General features: G+C 42.1%; 1 protein-coding gene across 4 annotated transcripts in view; it reads left to right on the forward strand.

Annotated features, from left to right (window-relative positions):
• LOC308318869 (thioredoxin-interacting protein-like) overlaps positions 1-23988 on the forward strand; it is a 29636-nt gene extending 5648 nt beyond the window's left edge. The window contains exons 3-7 of one of the 4 annotated variants that reach the window (XM_080768568.1): positions 220-295; positions 1016-1163; positions 2045-2404; positions 2950-3267; positions 3795-5725. In XM_080768568.1, coding sequence (XP_080624694.1) covers positions 220-295; positions 1016-1163; positions 2045-2404; positions 2950-3267; positions 3795-3842 — 950 coding nt within the window. In that variant the 3' untranslated portion in view covers positions 3843-5725. Of the gene's footprint in view, positions 1-219; positions 296-1015; positions 1164-2044; positions 2405-2949; positions 3268-3794; positions 5726-13922; positions 14039-15955; positions 16007-17031; positions 17507-20150 lie in introns of those variants that run through there. The other 3 variants (XM_080768565.1, XM_080768566.1, XM_080768567.1) reach the window with 3 other exon arrangements.
• The last annotated feature ends 1140 nt before the right edge of the window (positions 23989-25128 follow it).

Below are 25128 nucleotides of genomic sequence, written 5' to 3' on the forward strand. Positions count from 1 at the left end.
ACTCTTGATTCTGGTCCTGAATGAATGACTGAATGAATGGAGAGACTAGCAATCTTTCAGCCGAATGGCATGTTGATATTTCTCCTGTTCTTTGCCTGCTGTGACATGATTAGGTTAATAATTAAATAATATGTTTAATTGACACCCAGATACATGTATCAACCTGTGTATTAGTAGTAGTTATTTTATGAATACAAATCAGTATTCTGTGTTCTGCAGACGGCAACAGCAGCGTGAATCTCACACCTGGGAAGAGATATGAGTTTCTGTTTGGATTTGAGCTGCCAGGACCAGGGTGAGTTCAAGTTTATTATTAGAAAGCAATATGAATTATGATGTTTCTTACAATTCAAGACAACAACAAACGAATCATCAACCATCAAAACACAACAATAAAAAAACATCTATTTGTGTGACAGAATTCCGAGAGTGACAGAATGTCACATTATCAATACATTGTCTCTATGGCACTCAATATTATCACATCAGTGTTGCTTTCGTCGACTAAAACTATGATATATATATATTTGTTTATAACAAAAACTACATAAAAAGCTATGACTAAGTCTAAATATATTAACTTTTTATATTTTAGTCAACAAATCAAAACTAGACTAAGATGTTAGGGAGGGACTACTGGAGAAGAGATCCAGTAGAACTAAAAGACAAGTAATTGTGGTGTTGCATTGAAAATGGCAGATCCACAAGCTCACAACGCGTTGCGCTGCTTCACCTTGTGAGCTTGTAGTTTGGTTATATGCAGCATGCAACCACGTGTAATATCAGCCATTAGGACGCCATCAAGGCATCGGCAATATGCATTTTCGTTGACTAAATCAACTGTAGATTTAAAGTATGCCTAAACAATTTTGCTGTCAAACTCAACACTGCGTTAGATACAGTGAATACATCTTCGCAGTGACTCCATGACACATTTCACACACAATCCATCGCATGTTTGAATTTGTGTTACTGATGACGTACGTGTGTGTGTGTGTGTGTGTGGTCTTTCCAGGCGACTGGCGTCGTCCCATGAGGGTAAGTTCGGGTACGTTCGCTACTACGTCCGGGCCTCCATGGAGACGGCTTCCCAGCATGCCTTTCAGTGTGAGAGGAGATTTGAGGTGGAAGAACCCCTGGATGTCAACACTCCTGATCTGCTGGTATATTAAATATATATATATATATATATATACACACACAAACGACACAAGTTATAAATATTGTATGTACAGAAATTAATTTGTATTTTTGTGATTACGTAATAACCCAGAAAGGCATCATTTAGATTTTTCTGTTGGCTATTCAAAAATAGCAGATATGCAAGCCTCATCTGCTATTTTTGAATAATTTAGAGTCTTGAAAGCGCGAGAACTACAGATTTAGAAGGCATTTGTAGAGTCGGCCTCAGGTCTTTCTGTCTTTTCAATATTTAAGTTTTTAAGCGGAAGCCCAGAGGCAAGCATAGATGTCACAAGTTATGGGAAAGAATTAACAGCATGATCAAATACGAGTATAGCCTTCAGTAGTTACCGTAAGTATAATCAGTTACATACGAAACATTAGGTCTGACCGCTCTTAAGTGTTGGTGACTCAGAAGAAATACAACAATAAAACACAAAACCTCAGTCCCCTATCCCACCCTCCACCCACCCACAATCCCCAGGACAGTTGGATAGCAGAGAATCATGAAAAATGATCGTAGCAGATAACTTTTAGACTCTGTTTGTGGTCTTAATGGTGTTCTCTGTTAACCCATTCTGACCGGGCACCCATTTTGGTGTTAGCATCATGTTATGATTTAGCTATTGAAAAATAGCAGATCTACAAGCTCATAGCGCGCCACCGAGTGGAGCGCTACGAGCTTGTAGGTCTGCTATTTTAGAAAAATCGAAGAGCGACTGACATTTTTAGAATCTGATCTCAGGTCAGAATGGGTTAATCAGACCAGTGTGTGTCCAGTGGAAACCTCGTATGAATCTGATCTCAGGTCAGAATGGGTTAACAACAAACCCCTCCTCCATCTCCCTCTCCTCTCCTCCAGGCTCCGGCGGCCGCCAGCACGGTGAAGAAGGTCACGTGCATGTTCATCCCCGACGGGCAGGTGTCCATCGCCGCCAAGATCGACCGGAAGGGCTTCTGCGAGGGCGAGGTGATCGCCATCCACGCCAAGTTCGAGAACACGTGCTCGCGCATCGTGGTGCCCAAGGCGGCCATCGTGGCCACGCACGCCTACCTGGCCAACGGGCGCAACAAGGTGCTCCGGCAGAAGCTGTGCTCGGTGCGGGGCGACCACATCATCTCCGGGATGGGCGACGTCTGGCAGGGCAAGAGCATCTGCGTCCCCAAACTGAGACCCTCCCTGAAGGGCTGTGACATCATCGCGGTGGACTACGCTCTGATGGTGAGCAGAATATAGCGTTGTTGTTGTGGATGTGGGCTCTACATGCCGTGTAATACTTTTACTATTCTGTGCCTGTCGAGTTGCAACTCGGACGGGGCAGCGTCGGCTCTAACTTCGCAAACGCTCGACGCGACAACTGTGTCTCTCGTGGCTCAAGTTCTCTTGAGACGGCGCCCCTCCGCCGTGGTCTGTGTGCGGACAGAGGAACGGGGAGGCGGGGGAGCTACCCGGGGCTGTGTAGGGAAGACTTGGAAGCTGCTAGGGTTCATGTAAAACGACGTAAGGGTAGCCTGGCCCAGCCTGTATGATTTCTGGTCTAGAAGGGAGGGTGCCGGTCCTCCCCCCCCGGTAGAAAACACCGGAGAACATTGACGTCGCCACATTTGAAGCGACGCGCCTCTGCACTGTTAAAGCGAAATACAGTTTTGAGCCGAATGAGAATGAAAATAAAAGCCCGGATACCGAGGAACCTGAGGCATGTGGTAACACCTCCTGATGTCCTCAAATATAAAAAAAACAAACCAAACCATAACTCCTCCCTGTAGATCTACGTCCACATTCCTGGCAGCGAGAAGCTGTCGGTGGAGCTGCCGCTGGTGATCGGTACGATCCCCTACTGCGGTATCAACAGCCGGACCAACAGCATGGTCAGCTACGCGTCCGGCCGAGGGAGCACCGTCTCGTTCCCCTCGGCGCCTCCGAGCTACAGCAACATCCACCGAGAGCTGGGGGCGGACAGCGGCCTCACGCCCCTCCTGGACGACTACGAGGATGAGGAGGAGGAGGAGGAGGGGGAGGGGGGCCTCTTCATGAGACCGCCCGTGGCGCCCTACCCCCCTCCACCCCCACCACCCTACTCAGAGGTGAGGACCCGATGGATAGAGCGGTGCTGTTCAAACCGTTTTCATGTCAAAAAACGCATTGTATTTTCATGCATTTGGTCCTGCAGACCCCACTTTGGCCCCTTTTTCCACTGAAAGAACCTTGGTTCTAGAACTGGTTCTGTTCTAGATTCTTGGAACCTTATTGGTGCTTTCACAGAACCTGTGGACCAACTTTTAGGGTTCTGAACCAATTCATTTATAGTGGAAACACCGTTAAATTACTAGCGGGGAAAAAATAACGGAACCGGTTCAACAACACAGGGTCCATTGAGAATAGAATTGGGATAGATAGACCAATGGTTCATAATGGCTTTATATTAGAAAGTCATTTAGCTGCGATAGGTATAATATTAATATCTGGGCTTTATATAGTGCTTTTTTCAAGAGCTAGTGAATACTAGCCTGTAAAAAAACTATAATATTTAATGCTTAAAAACGTAGTTTTATTAGACAATGTATCACTGTGTAATTAACATACTGTGTCTGTGTCTGTTATGTCCTTATAGGTTGATGAGGAGCTCAGATGCACAACTCATCCTGTTCAAGCCGTCTGAGGACACGCATGCATTCCTACACACGTGCACACACACACACACACACACACACACACACACACACACACACACACACACACACACACACACACACACACACACACACGGGGGCAGTCTCTGGAGTGTGTCTGGTGTTGCGTTTAGGAAGACTGTGTACTTCTTCAGATTGATAGTGCACAAGGTTAGTCATTCCATGGGTCTATTTAGTTCAGTAACACTGTCATCCACAGTGCTGAATGATTGCCCAGCACTGCTTAACGTCCTTCTACCATGTACATACTCGCCTGGGTCACTGAAGACTAGATTAACCCATAAGACCTGAGGCCAGTTCTACAAAAGGCCCTCTAAATCAGTACTTCTCAACAAAAAGAAATTGTGTCAACAACCCCCAAATTGATATGTATGGCCAGTGGCTAATATGGTATCTACTTCGCATTCGGGTTCTTGGAAACGCCCCCCCAGCCACTGCGTTAGTTTTACTGAGGTTAGGTTTAGGTATGCTTTACTGAGGTTAGGTTTAGGTATAGTTTTACTGAGGTTAAGGTTAGGGTTCTGTATAGTTTTACTGAGGTTAGGGTTAGGTATAGTTTTACCGAGGTTAAGGTTAGGGTTAGGTTTAGGTGTTGGCTGTCAATCACAGCGACTGGCCAGTCACAGCGCACCATTTACTCAAATGCGAAGAAGGAACCATATCAGCATGGCCAGTGGCGTGCACAGACATTTAGAGGGGCAGGTGCTCAAGTGAAAAAGGGCACCTTGTGTGCAGCGCATGGAACCGGCCGGTTGACTTAATATTGTGAGATTTATAGATTTTGGGGCATAAATAATATATTAGAAACTTTTTCTTTTTTTTATCAAGAATTGATCAATGTCACCATGGTCCACATACTGTATAAAAAAAGTTATTTATTTTTAAGGGCACATTGCTGTCCAGAGGGCAAGGGCAGGTGGTGCTCTAGCACCCCCTAGTGCAGTGGTTCCCAAAGTGGGGTCCGGGGACCCCCAGGGGTACCTGAGGGAGTTCCGGGGGGGACACATCTATTTTGTTCATGTTCATAAAGTGCTAAAGTGTTTAAAGCAGTGGTTCCCAAACTTTTTCATGTCAAGGACCCCCAAATTGACACTACTTAGCCCGTGGACCCCCATTTGAAAAGATATGCCAGGGACCCCCATAAGAGAAGACGTACACATTTAGACGTCTACACTTAGACGTCTACATTTAGACGTCTGTATACATTTAGACGCCTACATTTAGACGTCTACATTTAGACGTATATATTTAGACGTATACATTTAGACGTATACATTTAGACGTCTACATTTAGACGTCTGTATACATTTAGACGCCTACATTTAGACGTCTACATTTAGACGTCTGTATATGTGATACAGGGGTACCTGTAAAAATATCTACCCCAAAAGGGGTTCCTGGTCCAAAAAAGTTTGGGAACACCTGCCCTAGTGTATCTGTGCACGCCACTGTGTATGGCCGCCATTTGAGAATGGTTTGTGCCAGGCACCCCCAGAAGAGATTTCTTAAAAAGAAAAAAAATTGATACCGTGCAACACAGTGTCGTGCTGTGAGCTTGTAGATCTGCTGTTTTTGAGAACCACTGTTATAAACCACTGTTCTCCTAAGAGTTTTGTGAAAACTCATGTTGTTATAAATGACACAGATGCTTTCCCGGTTTTAATGGGTTAACAGTTCTGTGTTCAATTTATTTGCTTTTTCTTCTTCTTCTTCTTTGCTGTGTACAAAAATACACGATACTGTTCACTATGAAGGAAATGTATTTGTATGTTTAAATTGTACAGAACAATATTTTTTTATATGATGCCCTTGGGGCTTTTTTTTGTTCAGAGAATAAATTATTTCAGATTAACCTGTTTTGTCTTGATTCCCCTCTAAAACATACACTATATCGCTCAAGGCGTGGAATACAAATATGGAATACAAACCATCCACTCCAAATTGTTACAATATGTTTTGAAAAGGTATTTGTTCCTATATACATGTGGTTATGTCACATAATGTGTTGCTAAAGTACAGGGGGAACTGTTCAGGGTTAAACTGCAGGTGCTGTGGTCTTAAAAAACATATGGGGCAGCGGTGGCCTAAAGGTTTAGAGGAGTGCCCTTGTTGCCGAAAGGTTTCCGGTTCGATTCCCCGGACGGGCAGGAAAAATCTGGGTCGTGAAGTGATTGGTCATCACTCACCCAATACTGCTGAAGTGCCCTTGAGCAAGGCACTGAACCCCCAACTGCTCCAGTGGAGCTGCTTTGTGGCCAACAGTATAAGACTGTGGTTGTACTGGTCAGCTCCCTGGTTTTAATGTGTGTGTCTGTCTGTGTTTCTATGTGCAGGGCGATGCTGAAAAAGCTACTACTCTGGGTAAAAAAAAAAAAAAATACTGGCAAAAATAAAGACTCGCTCGCTGCATGAAAGATTAAGGAAGACTGCTTAGACTGAGACTTAAGAAATATAATTTATTTTATATTTCATAATTATATGTTCATAATTAAGTGCTCTGTGCTCATAGTTAAAATTAGGGGAACTTCGTCAGTGCTATAAGGGTGGATCATACACAAACAAGTTGCTCTTATAGAGGTCAGCTAATCGAGGTCATCACCATGGCATGACAAACAAACAAACACCCGTAACTCTGATGGTGTACAAATGTGGTTCCATTTGGAACCCACTCAAGGACACTTTGAGACCCACTGGAGTGTTTACAGTGAGTCAACATGCACAGTAGCAGCACCCTGACTGTGTTTGACCAGAATCAAATCAAATCAAACTTTATTTGATGGCACATTTACAACAGCCAAGGCTGACAAAAGGTGCTGGACAGAGCCCAGAGAATGGACAGAGCCTTCATTATCCCATTCTGACCGGGCACCCATTTTGGTGTTAGCATCATGTTATGCTTTACCTATTGAAAAATAGCAGATCTACAAGCTCGTATCGCGCCACCGAGTGGCGCGATACGAGCTTGTAGGTCTGCTATTTTTGAAAAATTAGAAGAACGACTGACATTTTTAGAATCTGATCTCAGGTCAGAATGGGTTAATCAGACCAGTGTGTGTCCAGTGGAAACCTCGTATGAATCTGATCTCAGGTCAGAATGGGTTATAGTAGCATCGGTGACACCTGTGAAGAGAAGTAGGGAAGGGTTGTAGCAACTAATAATGTAATAACTGCTCATAATGCAATAAGGGCTCCTTGCTACAAAGGGGCCCAAGTTCTTTCCTAAATGGATGCTATGCATATTTGTAAAAGCAGACGTCAAAATTGTTACCATTTCGGCTTCCCTATGTGTGATGGTCCACTCAAAGGCCATTTGGTTTGAATATTTATAGTTATTGTTGGATAAGATTTGGTCAAAGACAATTCCATACTGTATTGATGTGGTACCATATAGGAGAGATTACAGGCAAAATAACAATTCTTCTATACATTCTCTAATTGTGCAGTAGACTTCTTGTAATTAATGTAATGCATACAGTATGTACTTAAACAATAGTTTAACTCTTGAGAGAATAGAATTATTCATTTTACACTCAAGAGTTAACCCATTCTGAACGGGAACCCATTTTGGTGTTGGCATCATGTTATGCTTTAGCTATTGAAAAATAGCAGATCTACAAGCTCATAGCGCGCCACCGAGTGGCGCGCTACGAGCTTGTAGGTCTGCTATTTTTGAAAAATCGAAGAACGACTGACATTTTTAGAATCTGATCTCAGGTCAGAATGGGTTAATCAGACCAGTGTGTGTCCAGTGGAAAACCTCGTATGAATCTGATCTCGGGTCAGAATGGGTTAAACAATAGTTTAACTCTTGAGAGAATAGAATTATTCATTTTACACTCAAGAGTTAAAGATGAGAAAGAAAAACGAATAAGGGTCCATTCGGTTACCCACTCATTTACCTGGGGACCACCTGGAAACCAATCGAGGACCGCACGTGCGTGCGTGTGTGTGTGTGTGTGTGTGTGTGTGTGTGTGCGTGTGTGTGTGTGTGGACACATTTAAAGCCAAGCCAAGTTAGGAAGCAGCAGCAGGTGGAAGTATATAGAAAAACAAGCCTATGTTTACGATCTGCTGCAGCTGTCTGTTATCATGACCCTACACTGCTAAGAAAAGATGAATCCTTCTGAGGGAATTCTGCCTGCGTGTGAGCCAGCTAGGCCACACACACACACACACACACACACACACACACACACACACACACACACACACACACACACACATACACATACACATACACATACACACGCAGCATAAGGAGTGCTACCCTACCAAAAGTTCATACGTGTAGGTCACTCAGTACAGTGGGTCTCAACCTTTGCAGGCCATAATCATATTTTAACACTTATACCGCCATTGGCCGAGATCTACGTCAATTAAAGCTCATTATTTAAGCACCGATTGGTTCAGAAACTTCAGGGCCAGCGTTTCAAGCTGAAATTTCAAAAAGAATTGCCCACCATTTCCGTTTCCCTACACCTTTAATCTTCCGTCCTGTTGAGAACTCTAGTTTTCGCCAGCTGCCGGGCGTGGCTGCACTAATAACTTTGGGGCCCGTCTAGAGTTTAAATACCGGTAGACAGGTATCAGTCAGTGTTATTATAAAATCACACCCGTGTGAACTGAGTGGTGCAGCTCCCCCCCCCCCCCCCCCCCCCCCCACCCTCTCTCTCTCTCTCTCTCTCTCTCTCTCTCTCTCTCTCTCTCTCTCTCTCTCTCTCTCTCATTAGCAGGCACCATTGGAGAACTATCCCTCTCTATGTTTCTGGCGGCCCCTACTGGTACCCTATAGTCATATACTCGTGCTCATGGCCACATAGGCGGGTGGGTTACACGGACATTGCTGGTTGTAGGAGTGGTTGCACCACTCAAAAAATGACGGCACAGTGAAATTCCCAGACATGACCAAAAAAATAATAATGGACCCTCAGCTGACGGTTACGTTTGCTACAGTACGTTCCCCGAGTTACAAGTGGACACAGTATACCTCTGGGAGGGTAACTTCCACATCGTAGTGGTGTCGGAGATGTCTTCAGAAGCAGGCCAGCCAGCCAGCCAGCCACATATAACTGTGATGGGGTTAAAATTAACCTGGGTTCTGCATGACGAGCCCACAGGCTGACATGTTGGGACAGCTCTGTGCTCTCAGTGGCTGGGGAGAGCTGTGCACGTGAAGGGGCACGCCGTCTCGGCGTGCTCAGAGTGGTGTTGATAGCTATGATGACGACTAAAACTATGACTAAATATATACTGACAACAGATCGTCAACAGATTAAAACTAGACTAAAATCTTAGGGAGGGACTTAGTATAGAACACATTTCATTGTATGCGTGTTTGCAGGCTGAATTTTCAGCATGCAAACGTGTACAATATCTGCCATTACGATGCCATCAAGGCACCGCCAAAATACATTATTGTCGACTAGATCAACTGTAGATTCAGTTGACTAAAATATTATGATATTTAGTCAACTAAAACTAGTCTAAAGGTAAAATATTTCAATGACAAAATGTCAGACTTAAAGGTAGAGTAAGTGATTTCACTTAATTCAAATATCACTTATTTTTTTGTTTTGTTTTGATAATCCTCTCTACTATAGAGTGTGCTGACCATATAAGGAGTTCCTCCCTGTCCCGAGTTAACCCCTGGGGGTCAAAAAACCTTAGGTTTCGTTTTTGACTCTCTATCCTGATTGGACGAAGGCTTAGGTCCCACAGCCAAAAATGAAACCTAAGGTTTTTTGAGTGAAATCACTTACTCTACCTTTAACAGAATTTAATTAAAAAGTCTATGGCTAAAACTAAATAAAGATTTGCTGTCAAAATCAACACTGGCTCAGAGCAGTACCAGTACCGGTGCTGGACATTCTAATGAAGCAGTACATTTGAGCACTGGGGCTTTTTTACTGTTATTTTTTCAACTGATCACACAACTGATTTCAACTGATTACTATGTGAAGATACGGATCCAGGCTTTTATTCCTAATAAAAACAGCAAAATCAATTGGACGTTGACATTTACATTTTTATACAGTATACACAAGAAGAATACTGGGTTTGGTGATGGTCAGAATCAGCTTTGTTTGCATTTGCTTACTGAAAAGAGCTCCTCACCGTAAATGGATGTCAATGTTTTGCTGTCATGCCCACCTTTGGAGTTACATCATGGCAAGGTAACTACACAACTCAAACCTCTACTAAAGTGCTGTAGCTCTCTAAGTATCTGTGCTTTATTTGAGTATTTGTATGTATGTGACAGCTAGAGACCGCACGCACAGAGAGGGGATTCGAAGCGGGGCCTCATGGCATTAGAGGTAATTAATTTGGTACATGCCATATAACCATTCTTTTTTGAGGTGTCACTGTTAAACAAATACTTATAATGCTTTATAATCTGCACATTATTATAACATGATATAACTACAGTTACAAGCACTCATATAAGTACTCATATAAGGCTTTATTATAAACATAGAACGGCACCAGCCTAGTCTGCCTTAGTCTGTCATTGACCATATGTTGTAGAGTCGCACAAAGTCCTACCTATATCACTCAAGGTGCCTGATAGAGCTACCACCTAGAACCGGTGCCTCCGGGGTACTAGACTTTGAGGTGGTGCTAAGGTGTTGCGCAAGGTTGGTTGGGGTGATAAATATTATGCTGGAGGGTGATGTACAGGCCTAATGGGTTTTTTGTACTGTATTGTATGGTTTTGTATTGTGTTAACCATACAGATTTCTCCCAAGGGAAACAAAACAATGTAAACTTGGCTTATAGAATGACGATGACGACATGATCACAACCTCTGCCCATGGCCAGTATGTCGCGCCTGTGCCCAGTGTGTTTGGCCAATGCCCGGCCGGTGTGTCGTGCCAGGCAGGCACGGGACGGAGTGTCCCTTGGCTAGTGTCCCCTGTTCTTCCCCATGGCATCCCTGTGTGAGTCCATCGCTCCCTGGCTAGTGTTCCCCGTTCTCCCCTTGTTGAGCCAAATGCCAATACCCAAAATCTCGGCCACTCCCTCTCTCACACTCGGTCACTCCAGCATAGCGGTGTTGGAGTGAAATTGGTGACCTGCCAAAATATGTGAGCATCCTGTGTAGGCTACTTAACATGGAGGTCTTCAAATGCGTGGCCTAAATACAGATACGTTGAACTGAAGGTTCAGAGTTTTATTATCGTTCCATACAAGTACAGAACAACATTTGTTTACCTAGGTCCTTGTCAGGTAAAAAGACATCTAAACATTTCATAAGGATTCTCTAAACGTCATACAAAATCAGCAGCACTAAAACAGCATTAAAAAGAAACAGTTCAAGTGTCACAGTTCAGTTCATGTGTAATCTCACAGATCACCTGCAGTGCAAGGGTCACAGTTCAAGGTGTAGAGTTCATGGTCCCCACAGCTACAGGGAAGAAGCTATATTCTTCTTCCTTCCTGGTGGTGCTGGCCTTCATACTATAGGGCAGCCTCCTGCCCGAATGGAGGGGGACGAACAGAACAGACCTCTGCTAATAAACAAACAAACCGCAATAATATGTTCGGACACTGATGTTATGTGATGTCTATACACGATTGTCACATATTTCAGCATAGGTCACCGTAACACTGCCCTGACCAAGTGACCTCCTGACCCGGGTATTGGAATTCAGCTCTAGTGTCCCTGGCCCTGTATGGGCCTTCCCCGTTCCCTACTGACCTCTTCTCCATTTCCCCCCTCCCGCTATGTATGCCCCCCCGGCCCCCCTACTCACTCACTCAACTCTCGTGTGTGCGTTTGCGTGTGCGTGCGTGCGTGCGTGCGTGTGCGTGTGTGCGTGCGTGCGTGCGTGCGTGTGTGTGTGTGTGTGTGTGTGTGTGCGTGCGTGCGTGTGTGTGCGTGCGTGTGTGTGTGTGTGTGTGTGTGTGTGTGTGTGTGTGTGTGTGTGTGTGTGTGTGCGTGCGTGTGTGTGTGCGTGTGTGTGTGTGTGTGTGTGTGTGTGTGTGTGTGCCAGTGGTGGAAAAATAGTTTATGGTGCCTTTTTATAGCGCCTTTATCCAAGGCGCTTAACATATTACATTCATTCATTCACACACACACACACACACACACACACACACACACACACACACACACACACACACACACACACACACACACACACACACACACACACACTCATACACTGATGGTGGAGGAGACCATGCAAGGCACCAACCTGCACATCGGGAGCAGGGGTTCAGAGTCAGACAGAGGCTTGCTCAAGGGCACTTCGACACTAACTCTGCAGGAGTATTTGACAATTTCCAATTGTCAATACTTTTACTTTTACTCCACTACAATTATATTAGTACATTGTGCCTTTCCTCCTCAAACTGGCTGTGCATGGTGACTGTGAACAGCGGGGATTCGGGGAATGTCGGTGGTTGAGCGTTCTCGTTACGCACAGCACCGTGCAATTGATTTGATTATTTGATAGGCGCAAGACCGCTATCACTCCCTCAGCTCAGCTCCAACAATGACTCCGTTGTTCTGCATATAGCTACTGCTGGATTTATTGAGAAGCACTCAAACCAACATCGAACTGGTAAACGACACAGAAATAATGCTTAGAACATCGCATAAACATTAATACAGCAGTGAGCACATAATCATAAAGAAAATGCAGTCCAAATAACATGCAAACAATATTTAACATACCTTACTGGCTGGTCTACAAGCATAAGGGAATGAGATAACTGTGCCCTGGCCATGAACAGCGATGCAAACTTGGAACTCCTGCCTCTCGCTGTCAAATGACAGGTGTGCAACCATGTCTATTATCTACCTGTCTACCCGACACCAGACTGCCCCTATACCTATAACCTATGAACTGGTTACTGCACAGCTGGTTCTTCATCCTCATCTCCTAACCACCAAACACAACAACAACAACAACATCCAGTAAGACGCCTGAGGGCGAGAAGCGACCTCGCCCTAAAGGTCGAGGTGACGTGCACTGGCCATATGGAGCGTGTCTTGAGTGTACAGGGTTTGATGAGTTCAGATCAACATATGGAATGTCAAAATAGGTCAGCTCCAATGCTTCATATATTGGAAATATAAGGGTGTTGGCGGTGGCAGTGTCTTGAGTTTACAGGGTTTAATGAGGGCCCAGGTAGGACCGGGCCTTCATTTTCAGGCCTGTTGAGAACGGCTGCCGGGTGCAGCTGCACAAATAACTTTGGGGCAGGCCCGTCTAGAGTTACTTTAAATGGACAGGTATCAGTCAAAAGGGAGACATCGAACAGGATGGATGGGGAAGGATCTGTCAGAAGAGGTTCTGACATATATCCATAGGCCTATACTAATATTGATGACATCAGGGATCTCCATATATGTGCTTAATTTGCGACAGCAGGTCGCATTTAATATGATATGATCCCTGATTTACTGTTATGTGATGTCACTACGAGTGATGAGACCTATGTCATAGATCCCTATGACATACGGTAGGTCTCATCACTCGTAGTGTCACGAGACCTGGGCATATATGGGGGCTTTCCCCATGTATGGGGATTGTGAGTGACGTGATGTGATGACGTGACATGACAAAAGACGCAAGGTGTCATAGTTAACTGCGTCAAATAGGCCTACACAACGCAGAGACTGGTTCATGAGACAGAGGGTGGGATTTAATCACACCAGAGTCATTTCAGGGTTGCACAAATAAATCATAAAACATCAAACAAAATAATTGGCAGCATAAATATAACAATGGAAACCGACAGTATAAATGAAAAGTATAAATGTAAAAATACATATTAGTAGAAAAGAAAAGTGGGCTTATGTGTGATGTGTGTGGGTGTAAGACATTTTGAACTGTTATATTTGATTCATCAAATGGTTTCTATAAGTTTATATTTAAAATGATTTAGTGAAGTTAGACTTTGATGAGATCACAGTACATACTGCTGTTCCACTGTATTACACTGTACCATGGTTCCCCCTAGCGACCGTCTATGGTACGTGCACCGTGCACGCTTCAAGCAACAGCAGGCAGCAGCGCTAGACTGCGCATGTGCACTATCCTGTGAGCGTTGGTGTGAGTGTTTGTTGACACTTAATATAGCCTACAAAGAAAAGTAAAAGGTTTCGTTTGAAAACGGTATCATCGTTAAGCAGCTCAACCCTGAAATACAGCAGGTAAGAGGAACTGATCCAATTGTTTTCACTACATTTATCTTTATTATATTATTTACTCATGGAACGAGTATTTCTCTCATCTGCTTGTTTGTTATAACGGGAATGTGATCCTAAACATTAAGCAGTAGTTAATGCTAGCAGCAGTAATAATATTGTAACTTGCGACAGATTTCCTGAGATTCTCAAAATGTTCAGAATACTCATGTTTGAATACTCAATAGACGCACACCGCGGTCATCTTTCCACAAGTTAATGGCAGGGTGGAAACTATAGCCGCAATTTGCCATTGAACGCCCATACATGATCCAAACAGACAAAGTCCTATCTAATTGTATTAAATGATGTCAAACTCACTAACATTGCAGCTGTACGAAAAGCTTGAATGATGCTCTTTCTATCTGCAAGTGTTTGTTTCATAGAAATCCACCATAGACATGTTAAGCTACTTTATGTCAAGAAATTCCTTGCATTGTGATAGGGGGATAACTTTGTAATATGCTATTGGCTGTTTGTATTCTTTTTGGAAAAATATAAAAAGATACTCCTGTGGAAAGGCTATATTATTTTACTTATATTGACCCTATAAACAATTTAGTATTATTTAGTAGGCCTATATGTAAGGTTTTGCCCACTCAAATGGTACCTCGTCAGATAATCCCCACATATCCTACAACAACTTCTGTGAACAGACTTAAATTATAAATAACAGACTTAAATTATATTTGTACTTAGGCTGTTCTGCTCTCATGAAAGTTTATAGTTAGAGAAATTAAAAGTCCAGCCGTCTGCTGTCCAGCCTCTCCCACCCCTCACTGGGGAAAATTCTGGGAGGAAAACAGAAACGGGGCGAGTAGTCTTGTTACCTTTGGAAGCACTCATTGAATACGGACCTGCGTACCACCTGTTTTTTTTATTTTTATGATCAGTACTGGATTTCTTACAAATGAACAGAAAAAACAAGCAACAACAACAGAATTCGTATGCATTGAAATGATGTATGAACACAAAAATCATCGCATCCAATAAAAGCAGTGGAGGCCCGTCCATAGGGGGCCCTGGTAAAAAAAACGATGCAATACTGCCTCATCAAAGTTGGTGTTGTGACTTTAAATATTGTCAATTACTTGCATGAGAAGGAGAGAGGTGGTGGAGTTAGCTGTCTTAGCAGACAGTTTGAGGGTCCAATGGAGTTAAGAGGTTTTTTACTCCTGTCCATTGGTTCAATTCTTTCGAAACAACACACAGACAAAGGGTGTTCAATAGCACTGATTTATGGAATAAAATAAAAGTTATTCAGGTTTCTTCCAGACAGCAACAAAATAATAGTTATTCAATACCGACAGTCAGTCCACAAGTGTGAGTATGTAGTATTGTGTGAGTATATAGGCAATATCTTAGGCCAATAAAAACTATAACAAATCTCCCACTCCACACCCCCGGCTGCCAGACTATAGGGGCCCCATTTTGAATGTCCGTTTTACACTGGGGTAAGACATAAATTGGCCTCGCTCTGCGCACAATGGTATTATAGAAGCCTTATCGTCCTGTGTTGAACGCACACACGTATGGCATACGGCGTTCCTGAATATTTTAGCATTGTGGGAGTGTCCATATGTTAATTATTTTCGCTTTGCGCAATTTGCTATTAATCCCCTTGACTTACAAACACTCAGCGCATAACGATTAGACGTGGGTCTGACCACCTCATAAACGCAAAAAGCAATGTTTCATTTTTACACTTGAGCGGCTCTGGGAGGGTTGCCAAGTCTGTTTATTATAAGCGGCTTATTTTTCTGTAAAGTTGCTTGTAAATATTGGTAGTTGTGGTTGCTTTTCTTGTTTCTAAAGTGGTTATTTGAGCTTTTCTCCTAATGTTGTTTAAACCAGTGATCCTCACACAGCACATTCCCATGTCAAGGATCCCCAGATGAATGCATTTGCCCAACTAAGGACGGCTAATCCAAAAATGTAATAAATTCTTTCCAAGATTACTTTTGAAAATAGCAGATCTACCAGCTCACAATGCATCACATTCATTCATTAAAACTATGAACTCTGACTGCAGGCGGATATATAATGATCATTATAACAATGTGCAAGAAAATATTTAAAAAGATGGAAGAACTTTATATTTGTGGACAATCAAAATATGTTTTTTATTTTAATGTGGTGTCATTAAAATTAATCTGGATATGGCAGACTCACTATCTAGAAAATAAAAACATGGCACTTCATTTAAAATAGGTTACAGACCCCTGTTATATGCGCTTATTTTGGGATTATTTTTTTTAGACCTATTTACTTGTTTCTATGAGACATGGCAACAGCTCTTTGGATGCGTCTTTCTTTTGTGAAATGTTGAGATTTGAAACGGCCATAATTATTTCATTTCTCAACCTTAAAAAAAAATAAGGTGTATCACACCCGATCCAAGTCTTCTTCAATAAAATGCTACGAGCAAAGACCATATACCATCACGGGCATACGCACCACGCATTCAACTCATTACTCATTTCAAATATAATATAATTATAATTTAAATTTAAATATAATTTTACTGGTGTTTCTCAATATAAACCACTTATTTTGAGGCATAAAGGTGACAGCATGCAGTGCAATAGGAATAATTAACCCAAATGTGACAAAGTCATATGTCATGTCTTCTATGGTGCCAGCCTGAAGAAATGTAATATAACGATCCCCAAAGTGCACATTCCGTATGTGACATCAGCTGACTGGTAAAGAAAATAGTACGGACATGTTGATTGGGTAACTCTCAAACACGCCTTAAACACTCCCATGACTAATTCAAGGCCGTTTTGCGCACTCCACGGGGTGTCGAAAGCGCTTCTTAACATGCTTAAAATTGCTATATGACATACCCCACGCCCACAGCTCATAAAACTGTAATCTTATATGTCATATTATTGGAAGTGGTTAATGGGGCCTAAATCTCTAGTTATTAAAGTCCTTCCTTATTCACTTGATTTCAGACCGGAGTCCAGACTGCAGGTGAAGATGAACTCTCCAAACCCATAACAACTACAATACCCATGATGCATCACTCCCAGGTGAAGATGAACTCTCCAGACTCAGCCAGGGATGTTTCTATTCAACAGGAAGCTGAAGACGTTTCTATTAAACAGGTACCTGAAGACGTTTCCATTAAACAGGAAGCAGAAGACGTTTCTATTCAACAGGAAGCTGAAGACGTTTCTATTAAACAGGAGGCTGAAGACGTTTCTATTAAACAGGAAGCTGAAGACGTTTCTATTAAACAGGAAGCTGAAGACGTTTCTATTCAAAAGGAAGCAGAAGACGTTTCTATTCAAAAGGAAGCAGAAGACGTTTCTATTAAACAGGAAGCTGAAGACGTTTCTATTAAACAGGAAGCTGAAGACGTTTCTATTAAAAAGGAAGCAGAAGATGTTTCTATTAAACAGGAAGCTGAAGACCAGCAACACCTCAGTAAGTTTATTTTGCTTTTCCTTTCTTTAATATTTTCTGTTCTGTAGTGTTGCCACAATGTCTTATTTTCACTGGACAATAACAATGGCAAACTAGAAAATATTGTTCCTGAAGAAACAATATGGACAACATGCCCTGGCTTCACAACATCCTGGCAGGCCAGAGTAGCAGCTGTAGTAGATACAGGCAATTGAAAGAAATAGATAGAATGGGTGTTTATGTGCACGACAATCAAGATGGCGCGATCCAGTGTTATTGATAACAGCTAGCAATCAGATGCTAACGTGAGTAGCATTATGACACTATAAAAGAGCAATTGACGTAGATCTACGGCAATGGCGTGGAGCAACATTTATTAATTGGAACGTGGTGGGGGGATGGGGGATTTATAAAATGATTAATACAAACTTGGTCATAAAAAAAACCTTATTGCCGTAGATCAACGGCAATGGCGGACTAACTGTTAACAACTTTCAAACAAGTATTTGCAAGCTTAGTGTCTGCACTTTCTTACTCTTTACAAAGCTGAAACGTTACCAACACAATTCAGGTGTGGAAAAACACTTTCTTGGCCGAGATTCACAGACTCGCAGACCCATTTACAGACACCCAGACACACAGGCAGACATATTCACAGACACATTTACAGACGTACAGAGCTATGCAGTGGACATCTTTTACATAGATTGTTAAGCTACTGGTCCACATTTCAAGCTTTCATTGTCAGAAGTGCTTCTGTTTCATAACGTCATGCACCGAGTGGCATGACTAATTTACTTCCAAATCAGAGTTTGGGTGTGAAGTATCATTTTTAGGGCCTGAGCACTGCACGCACACTCGCACAGTAGTGTGAAGCCCTATTGAAATCACAGTGATTGTTTGTTGATTCCCCCAAATTAATTGCGTTTTTGAGGCGCTAAACGTACTCGAGAAGTTGTGAAACTTTGCACACACATCACAAGTGGCGTAACGTTGCGTGTTTTAATAGTCTCAAAAAGGGGCCCGGCCTAATGGCTCAATAGCGCCCCCTACAAAACTTTGTGCCTCAAGCCCCACAATACGGTTTCACCTACATATATGAAAATTGGTACACACCTGTATAATGTCCCGACTTTGCGCTATTACCTAAACCAGGTGTTCCCAAACTTTTTTGGACCAGGTACCCCTTTTGGGGTAGATATTTTTCCAGGTACCCCCTCATCCTCGCAACACGGATAACAATATATTTACAACCACAAACAGTGTTTCCTGCAGGAAAAAGCTTTGGCATGGTGCTGGGCACAGGCCGCAATTTTGATTAATTAATTAATTAATTAGATTAATTAATTAATAAGATTAATACATTAAGATTAATTTGTATTATTGCTCTTGTATTGCTATTGGAGACACTGGGGGGACACTGGGGGACACTGGGCAGGCACTGAGGAGGCACTGGGGAGACACTGGGGAGGCACTCAGGGGCACACTGGGGAGGCACTGGGAAGTCACTCAAGGGGACACTGGGGAGGCACTCAGGGGGACACTGTCTAAATGTAGACGTCTAAATGTGTACGTCTTCTCTTATGGGGGTCCCTGGCATATCTTTTCAAATGGGGGTCCACGGGCTAAGTAGTGTCAATTTGGGGGTCTTTGACATGAAAAAGTTTGGGAACCACTGCTTTAAACACTTTAGCACTTTATGAACATGAACAAAACAGATGGGTCCCCCCTGGAACTCCCTCAGGTACCCCTGGGGGTCCCCGGACCCCACTTTGGGAACCACAGACCTAAACAGAACAGGAAGTCTCGCTCAGCATGTACACAAAAGACGTTTACGATAAAGTTATTATAATCGCGAATTTTCGTAAAATGGCATGACCGTGGTGATGGCGAAGCGTCAAACTTCAACGCCAAACATGAAGTGAAAATATCAGCTGATTGGTCGATATTTGAAAGTTCATATATTTTGCTATAACTTTTCAATGGTTTGTCTCACAGACTTGTAGGTGGTGTCATCAGACTTGGTTTTGAGTCCTTGACCTTCCTTAGTATAACTTAGCCCCGCCCCTTCTTCTGATTCGTCGATATTTCATAGTTCCTATTTTGTCGTATAACTTTTCATGGTTTGTCATACAGACGTGTGGGTGGTGTCATTGGACTTGGTTCAGAGTACTTCATTGGTGAAACTTGCCCGGCTCCCTCTTCTGATTGGTTATATCAATAACATAATTGATGTTATATCATTTGCCATAACCTTTGAACAGTTTGTCATACAGAATCACCTCACTGGACCCATTTGAAAATCCTTGTCATTCAGTAGAGTTACTGAGCTCTGCTCCCAGTTCTGATTGATCGATATTTGCCTGTAACTTGCATGTGTGAGGACCCGGTCATCACTGTTTGCAGCTTTCATTTACATTTTTTCAGAATTTCATGTTTCAATTAAATATTTGCTGTAACATTTGCTGTGTTTGGTTTGGTGTTAAACTAAATATATTACTTCTTTTGTATTTTGCTAAAATCTTGCTAAAACTTTCAGAACTGTAGTTAATAACGATTTAATCAATCTTATCTTGGTAGGTTAGCCCCTTTTGTACATGAAAGAAGAATGGATTTACATTTTAGGAATCCAGTGTTGACCGTCATGTTATGTTTCTGCTCCTAGACATCCTGCACATGGTTGTGTGTAAAGAGGAGGTTTCCCCTGGACAGGAGAGGAGCTCTAGTCTGCTCCAGGAAGAACCAGAGCCTCTACACATCAATGAGAAACAGGAGAAGCTTAAAGAGGAACTGGAAGAGCTACTTCAAAGACCAGAGGAACCTGTTGGGTCAATATTGACAAGGCTAGAAGTGAAAGGTGAAGAAGATGATGATGATGATGATGAAGAAGACGACATGTCTTCCCACTGCTCTGAAGTTGAACCTAAATCTGACACTGAAGTCACTGATGACGAACGCTGTGACAAGAATTTCAGTGACTCAGGTTCCCTGTGGCAATGTTACTATTGTGACAAGAGTTTCAGACAGTCAGGTGAACTGCTAATACACCAGCATGTCCACACAAGTGTAAAACCTTTCCAATGTAAACATTGTACCATGAGTTTTACTTCATCATCTTCCCTGAAAACACACCAGAGTGTCCACACTGGAGAAAAACCTTTCCAATGTAAACATTGTGACAAGAGTTTCAGTCAGTCAGGTTCCCTGGAGAAACACCGTTGTGTCCACACTGGAGAAAAACCTTTCCAATGTAAACATTGTAACAAGAGTTTCAGTCAGTCAGGTAACCTGAAGACACACCTTCGTGTCCACACTGTAGAAAAACCTTTCCAATGTAAACGTTGTTACAAGAGTTTCAGTCTGAAAGGTAACCTGGAGACACACCTTCGTGTCCACACTGGACCTTTCCAATGTAAACATTGTAACAAGAGTTTCAGAAAGTCAGGTGTACTGGAAATACACCAGTATGTCCACACAGGAGTAAAACCTTTCCAATGTAAACATTGTAACAAGAGTTACAGTGAGTCACGTTCCCTGAAAGCACACCTTCGCTTCCACACTGGAGAAAAACCTTTCCAATGTAAACATTGTAACAAGAGTTTCAGACTATCAGGTTCCCTGAAGAAACACCTTCGTGTCCACACAGGAGAAAAAACTTTCCAATGTAAACATTGTAACAAGAGTTACAGTGAGTCACGTTCCCTGAAAGCACACCTTCGCTTCCACACTGGAGAAAAACCTTTCCAATGTAAACATTGTGACAAGAGTTTTACCACATCATATTTCCTGAAGAAGCACTTTCGTGTCCACACTGGAGAGAAACCTTTCCAATGTAAACATTGTGACAAGAGTTTTACCACATCACCTTCCCTTAAAACACACCAGAGTGTCCACACTGGAGAAAAACCCTTCCAATGTAAATATTGTGACAAGAGTTTTACCACATCATCTTCCCTTAAAACACACCAGAGTGTCCACACAGGAGAAAAACCTTTCCAATGTAAACATTGTGACAAGAGTTTTACCACATCATCTTCCCTTAAAACACACCAGAGTGTCCACACTGGAGAAAAACCTTTCCAATGTAAACATTGTGACAAGAGTTTTACCTCATCATCTTCCCTGAAAACACACCAGAGTGTCCACACAGGAGAAAAACCTTTCCAATGTAAACATTGTGACAAGAGTTTCAGAGTGTCAGTTTCCCTGAAGACACACCTTCGTGTCCACACAGGAGATTAACCTTTCCAATGTAAACATTGTGAAAAGAGTTTCACTTCATCATCTTCCCTGAAAACACACCAGTGTCCACACTAGAGCTCTTCACGGGTCAAAATAAATGGTTTCATGTTACTGATCCTGACCCGTTCCGAAAATATTTTCAAATAGTAAAACCAAACCCGAATGGATCCGTGACAATTTCGTCCGATTCCTCAATAAACAGGTCCTACTTTCTCTCTTCTTTATCCACGTATGGGATACACAGGAGAGTTGTCATGGTTGCTTTAATCCTTTTTTTTTAAATTTGAGCTTTGTTGTTTGCTTTCACCTCGTTGAGGTCAAAACTGTTGTGATCGTGATATAAAGTATAATTGCACGCCAGTGTTTTCATTCAAATCAGCGCAAGGCAAAACCTGGCTTGAATTGTGTGGCAAGTCTTGCGCTGCTGATCCTAAATCAGCATAATCACACGTAACACAGCCGTTCGTGTCGCTGCAACACTAACCGGATCCTAGGTCAGCTTAAAATGATCACACTTAAAACCGTTTTTCACCGTTCTTCTGCTCCACGGCGATGTGGAGCATGAGCGCACATGCAGCGGACAGAGAAAAAGAGTAGGCTATAAAGCCTCAGTCAGACTGGCACACAATCACACACTGAATGAATATTTTATTAACATTTGCAACAACAAAAAAATCACAGACAGTTCACACACACACAGTAGTCTACGGGTCTTCTCGGATCCACTCGGACATTACACATAATGATAGACAGAACCGAGATCCGAGGGGGACACGTCCGATTCCGACCCTGCCCGAGTGATTACATTAAAACACGACTCCGACCCGAGCGGGTCTCTGGAGTTGGGGGACCCGGAGAAGAGCTCTAATTCACACTGGAGAAAAACCTTACCAATGTAAACATTGTAGCAAGAGTTTCAATGTTTCAAGTCAGCTGAAGACACACCTTCGTGTCCACACAGGAGAAAAACCCTTCCAATATAAACATTGTAAAATGAATTTCAGACAGTCAGGTAACCTGAAGAAGCACCAGGGTGTCCACACTGGAGAAAAATCTTTTCAATGTAAATATTGTAACAGGAGTTTCAGACAGTCAGGTGAACTGAAAAAACACCAGCTTGTCCACAATGGAGAAAAACCTTTCCGGTGTAAACATTGTGACAAGAGTTTCAATGATTTAAGTAATCTGAAGAGACACCTTCGTGTCCACAGTTCTCACAGTTAAAAAACTAAAAGATGTCCACTTTAAACGGTGTGACCAAAGTTTAAATATCTCGGGTCACTTGCTAAGACACCATTGCATTCACACCATGGGGTAAAAAAAAAGAAAGTTTCACTATAAATGAGCTTGCTGGGAGGATCAAATTAAACAGCCGTATGTTTGTAGGGAGGTCGATAGACAAGGACAATATTGCATTATTATACTGCTCCTATATTTCAAAACAAATATGGGTAAATTCTCCTTCTACAGCACGACCACCCAGGCGTGGAGTGCCCTGACCCCTTCCCTTAAAAAATTCAATCATTTACATATTTTAAAACAGGCCTGAAAGTCCACCTTTCAGCCCAATGGAGAGGATATTATCACTTCTCCTTTAAACAGTTATAGAATATGACCATCATACATACATACCACATTCGGTCCAGCCGACCACAGTATAGTACTTTCAAGTTACATAGTATACAAGTATACACTTATAATTGTCGGGTGGGTAAAAAGTTATGTACTATACATGTATGTAATCTTGTATTAAGATAGTGTATATAGTATATAATTGGCTGTTGATGGTGACATAATTAAGATTAAACGTAAATTGGTTACGTCACCGACATACATTTATAACAATCCGTTCGTAGTGTTCATGAGATTTAACCAGAAGTTATAATAGGCAGTATTATGCAACATGTCATATAATACTTTAAAGTTACTTAAAGCGACGAAAACCTTTAATTATCAACAGTACGGGAACAAGAGGATGGTACAGAAAGTGAGTTGATGGTAATGTAATTAAGAAATGTTTCAATGTCGGGTGGGTAAAGTATGGAATACATGTACTGTATGTAATCTGAAACCTATCTTTTACAGTGTATATATTCATATAAGTCGTATGATATTTTATAGAAATAAATGTCATAACTCTTATCTCTAAAGATTTTTTAAACTGTTTTAAACACAATCATTGTATTTTATATTAATGTCAGATTTCTAAGGTTTATTAATTGTTTTAGTATTTAATTTCTATATTTTACAGAGTGGCTGATGGAAAGAGTATAGGTAAGGGGCGATTATGGGCACTAGATTTGCCCGTAAACCTCAAGTTTAGCAGCATATACAGTAATATACAGTAATATACAGGTGTGATGATGAGGTAGTACTTGCACGCTCTGCTTGCGCACTAGTAGGCAAGTTGGCACTCGACGGCGTGCAGTTCTAGTTTTTTCATGTAATGATATATGTTTTCGTTATTGATCATATTGAATTTTGTTGAGTGACGCCAGCCCCTCCTATGGGGCTTTGTCTTTGCGTGAACACAACCATGATAATTAATACACAAAAAGACGCTGGCATGGCAGCCTATAGCATGCGGTCCGAGACCATGGACTATAGCCTGTCACTTTTCCGTCATGTTCACCTTTTTTCAAATCCTCCGAAATCGTGAAAAACGACATACTATAGTATGCCCTCTGACACCATGGACTCATCAGACTAGTAAATGACCTTCACCAGTATCAATGAACTTGACCAGTATCAATGACATTGACCAGTATCAATGACTTTGACGAGTATCAATGACCTTGACCAGTATCAATGACCTTAGATCACCTTGACAAGTAGCAATGACCCGTAATGATCCGCAATTACCATTTCCGCATGTTTTTTGAAATTTTGAAAAAAAAAGTTAGCCTCGTTTCTCATCATTTTGAACCGTGGGCTATAGCCCATATCGTACGGCATACTATGGCACGCCGTTTTTCATCATTTTTGAGGATTTGAAAAAAATGAAAAAATAAAAAAAACTGTGGGTTATAGCCCATGTTTTTTGAAATTTTGAAAAAAAAAGTTAGCCTCGTTTCTCATCATTTTGGACCGTGGGCTATAGCCCATATCGTACGGCATACTATGGCACGCCGTTTTTCATCATTTTTGAGGATTTGAAAAAAATGAAAAATGAAAAAAACGGTGGGTTATAGCACATGTTTTTTGAAATTTTGAAAAAAAAAGTTAGCCTCGTTTCTCATCATTTTGGACCGTGGGCTATAGCCCATATCGTACGGCATACTATAGCGCGCAGTTTTTCATCATTTTTGAGGATTTGAAAAAAATGAAAAAATGAAAAAAGCGGTGGGTTATAGCTCATGTTTTTTGAAAAAAAAAGTTAGCCTCGTTTCTCATCATTTTGG

Source organism: Protomyctophum bolini (assembly GCF_963924005.1).
Source record: "Protomyctophum bolini genome assembly, chromosome: 7".
NCBI lineage: Eukaryota > Metazoa > Chordata > Actinopteri > Myctophiformes > Myctophidae > Protomyctophum > Protomyctophum bolini.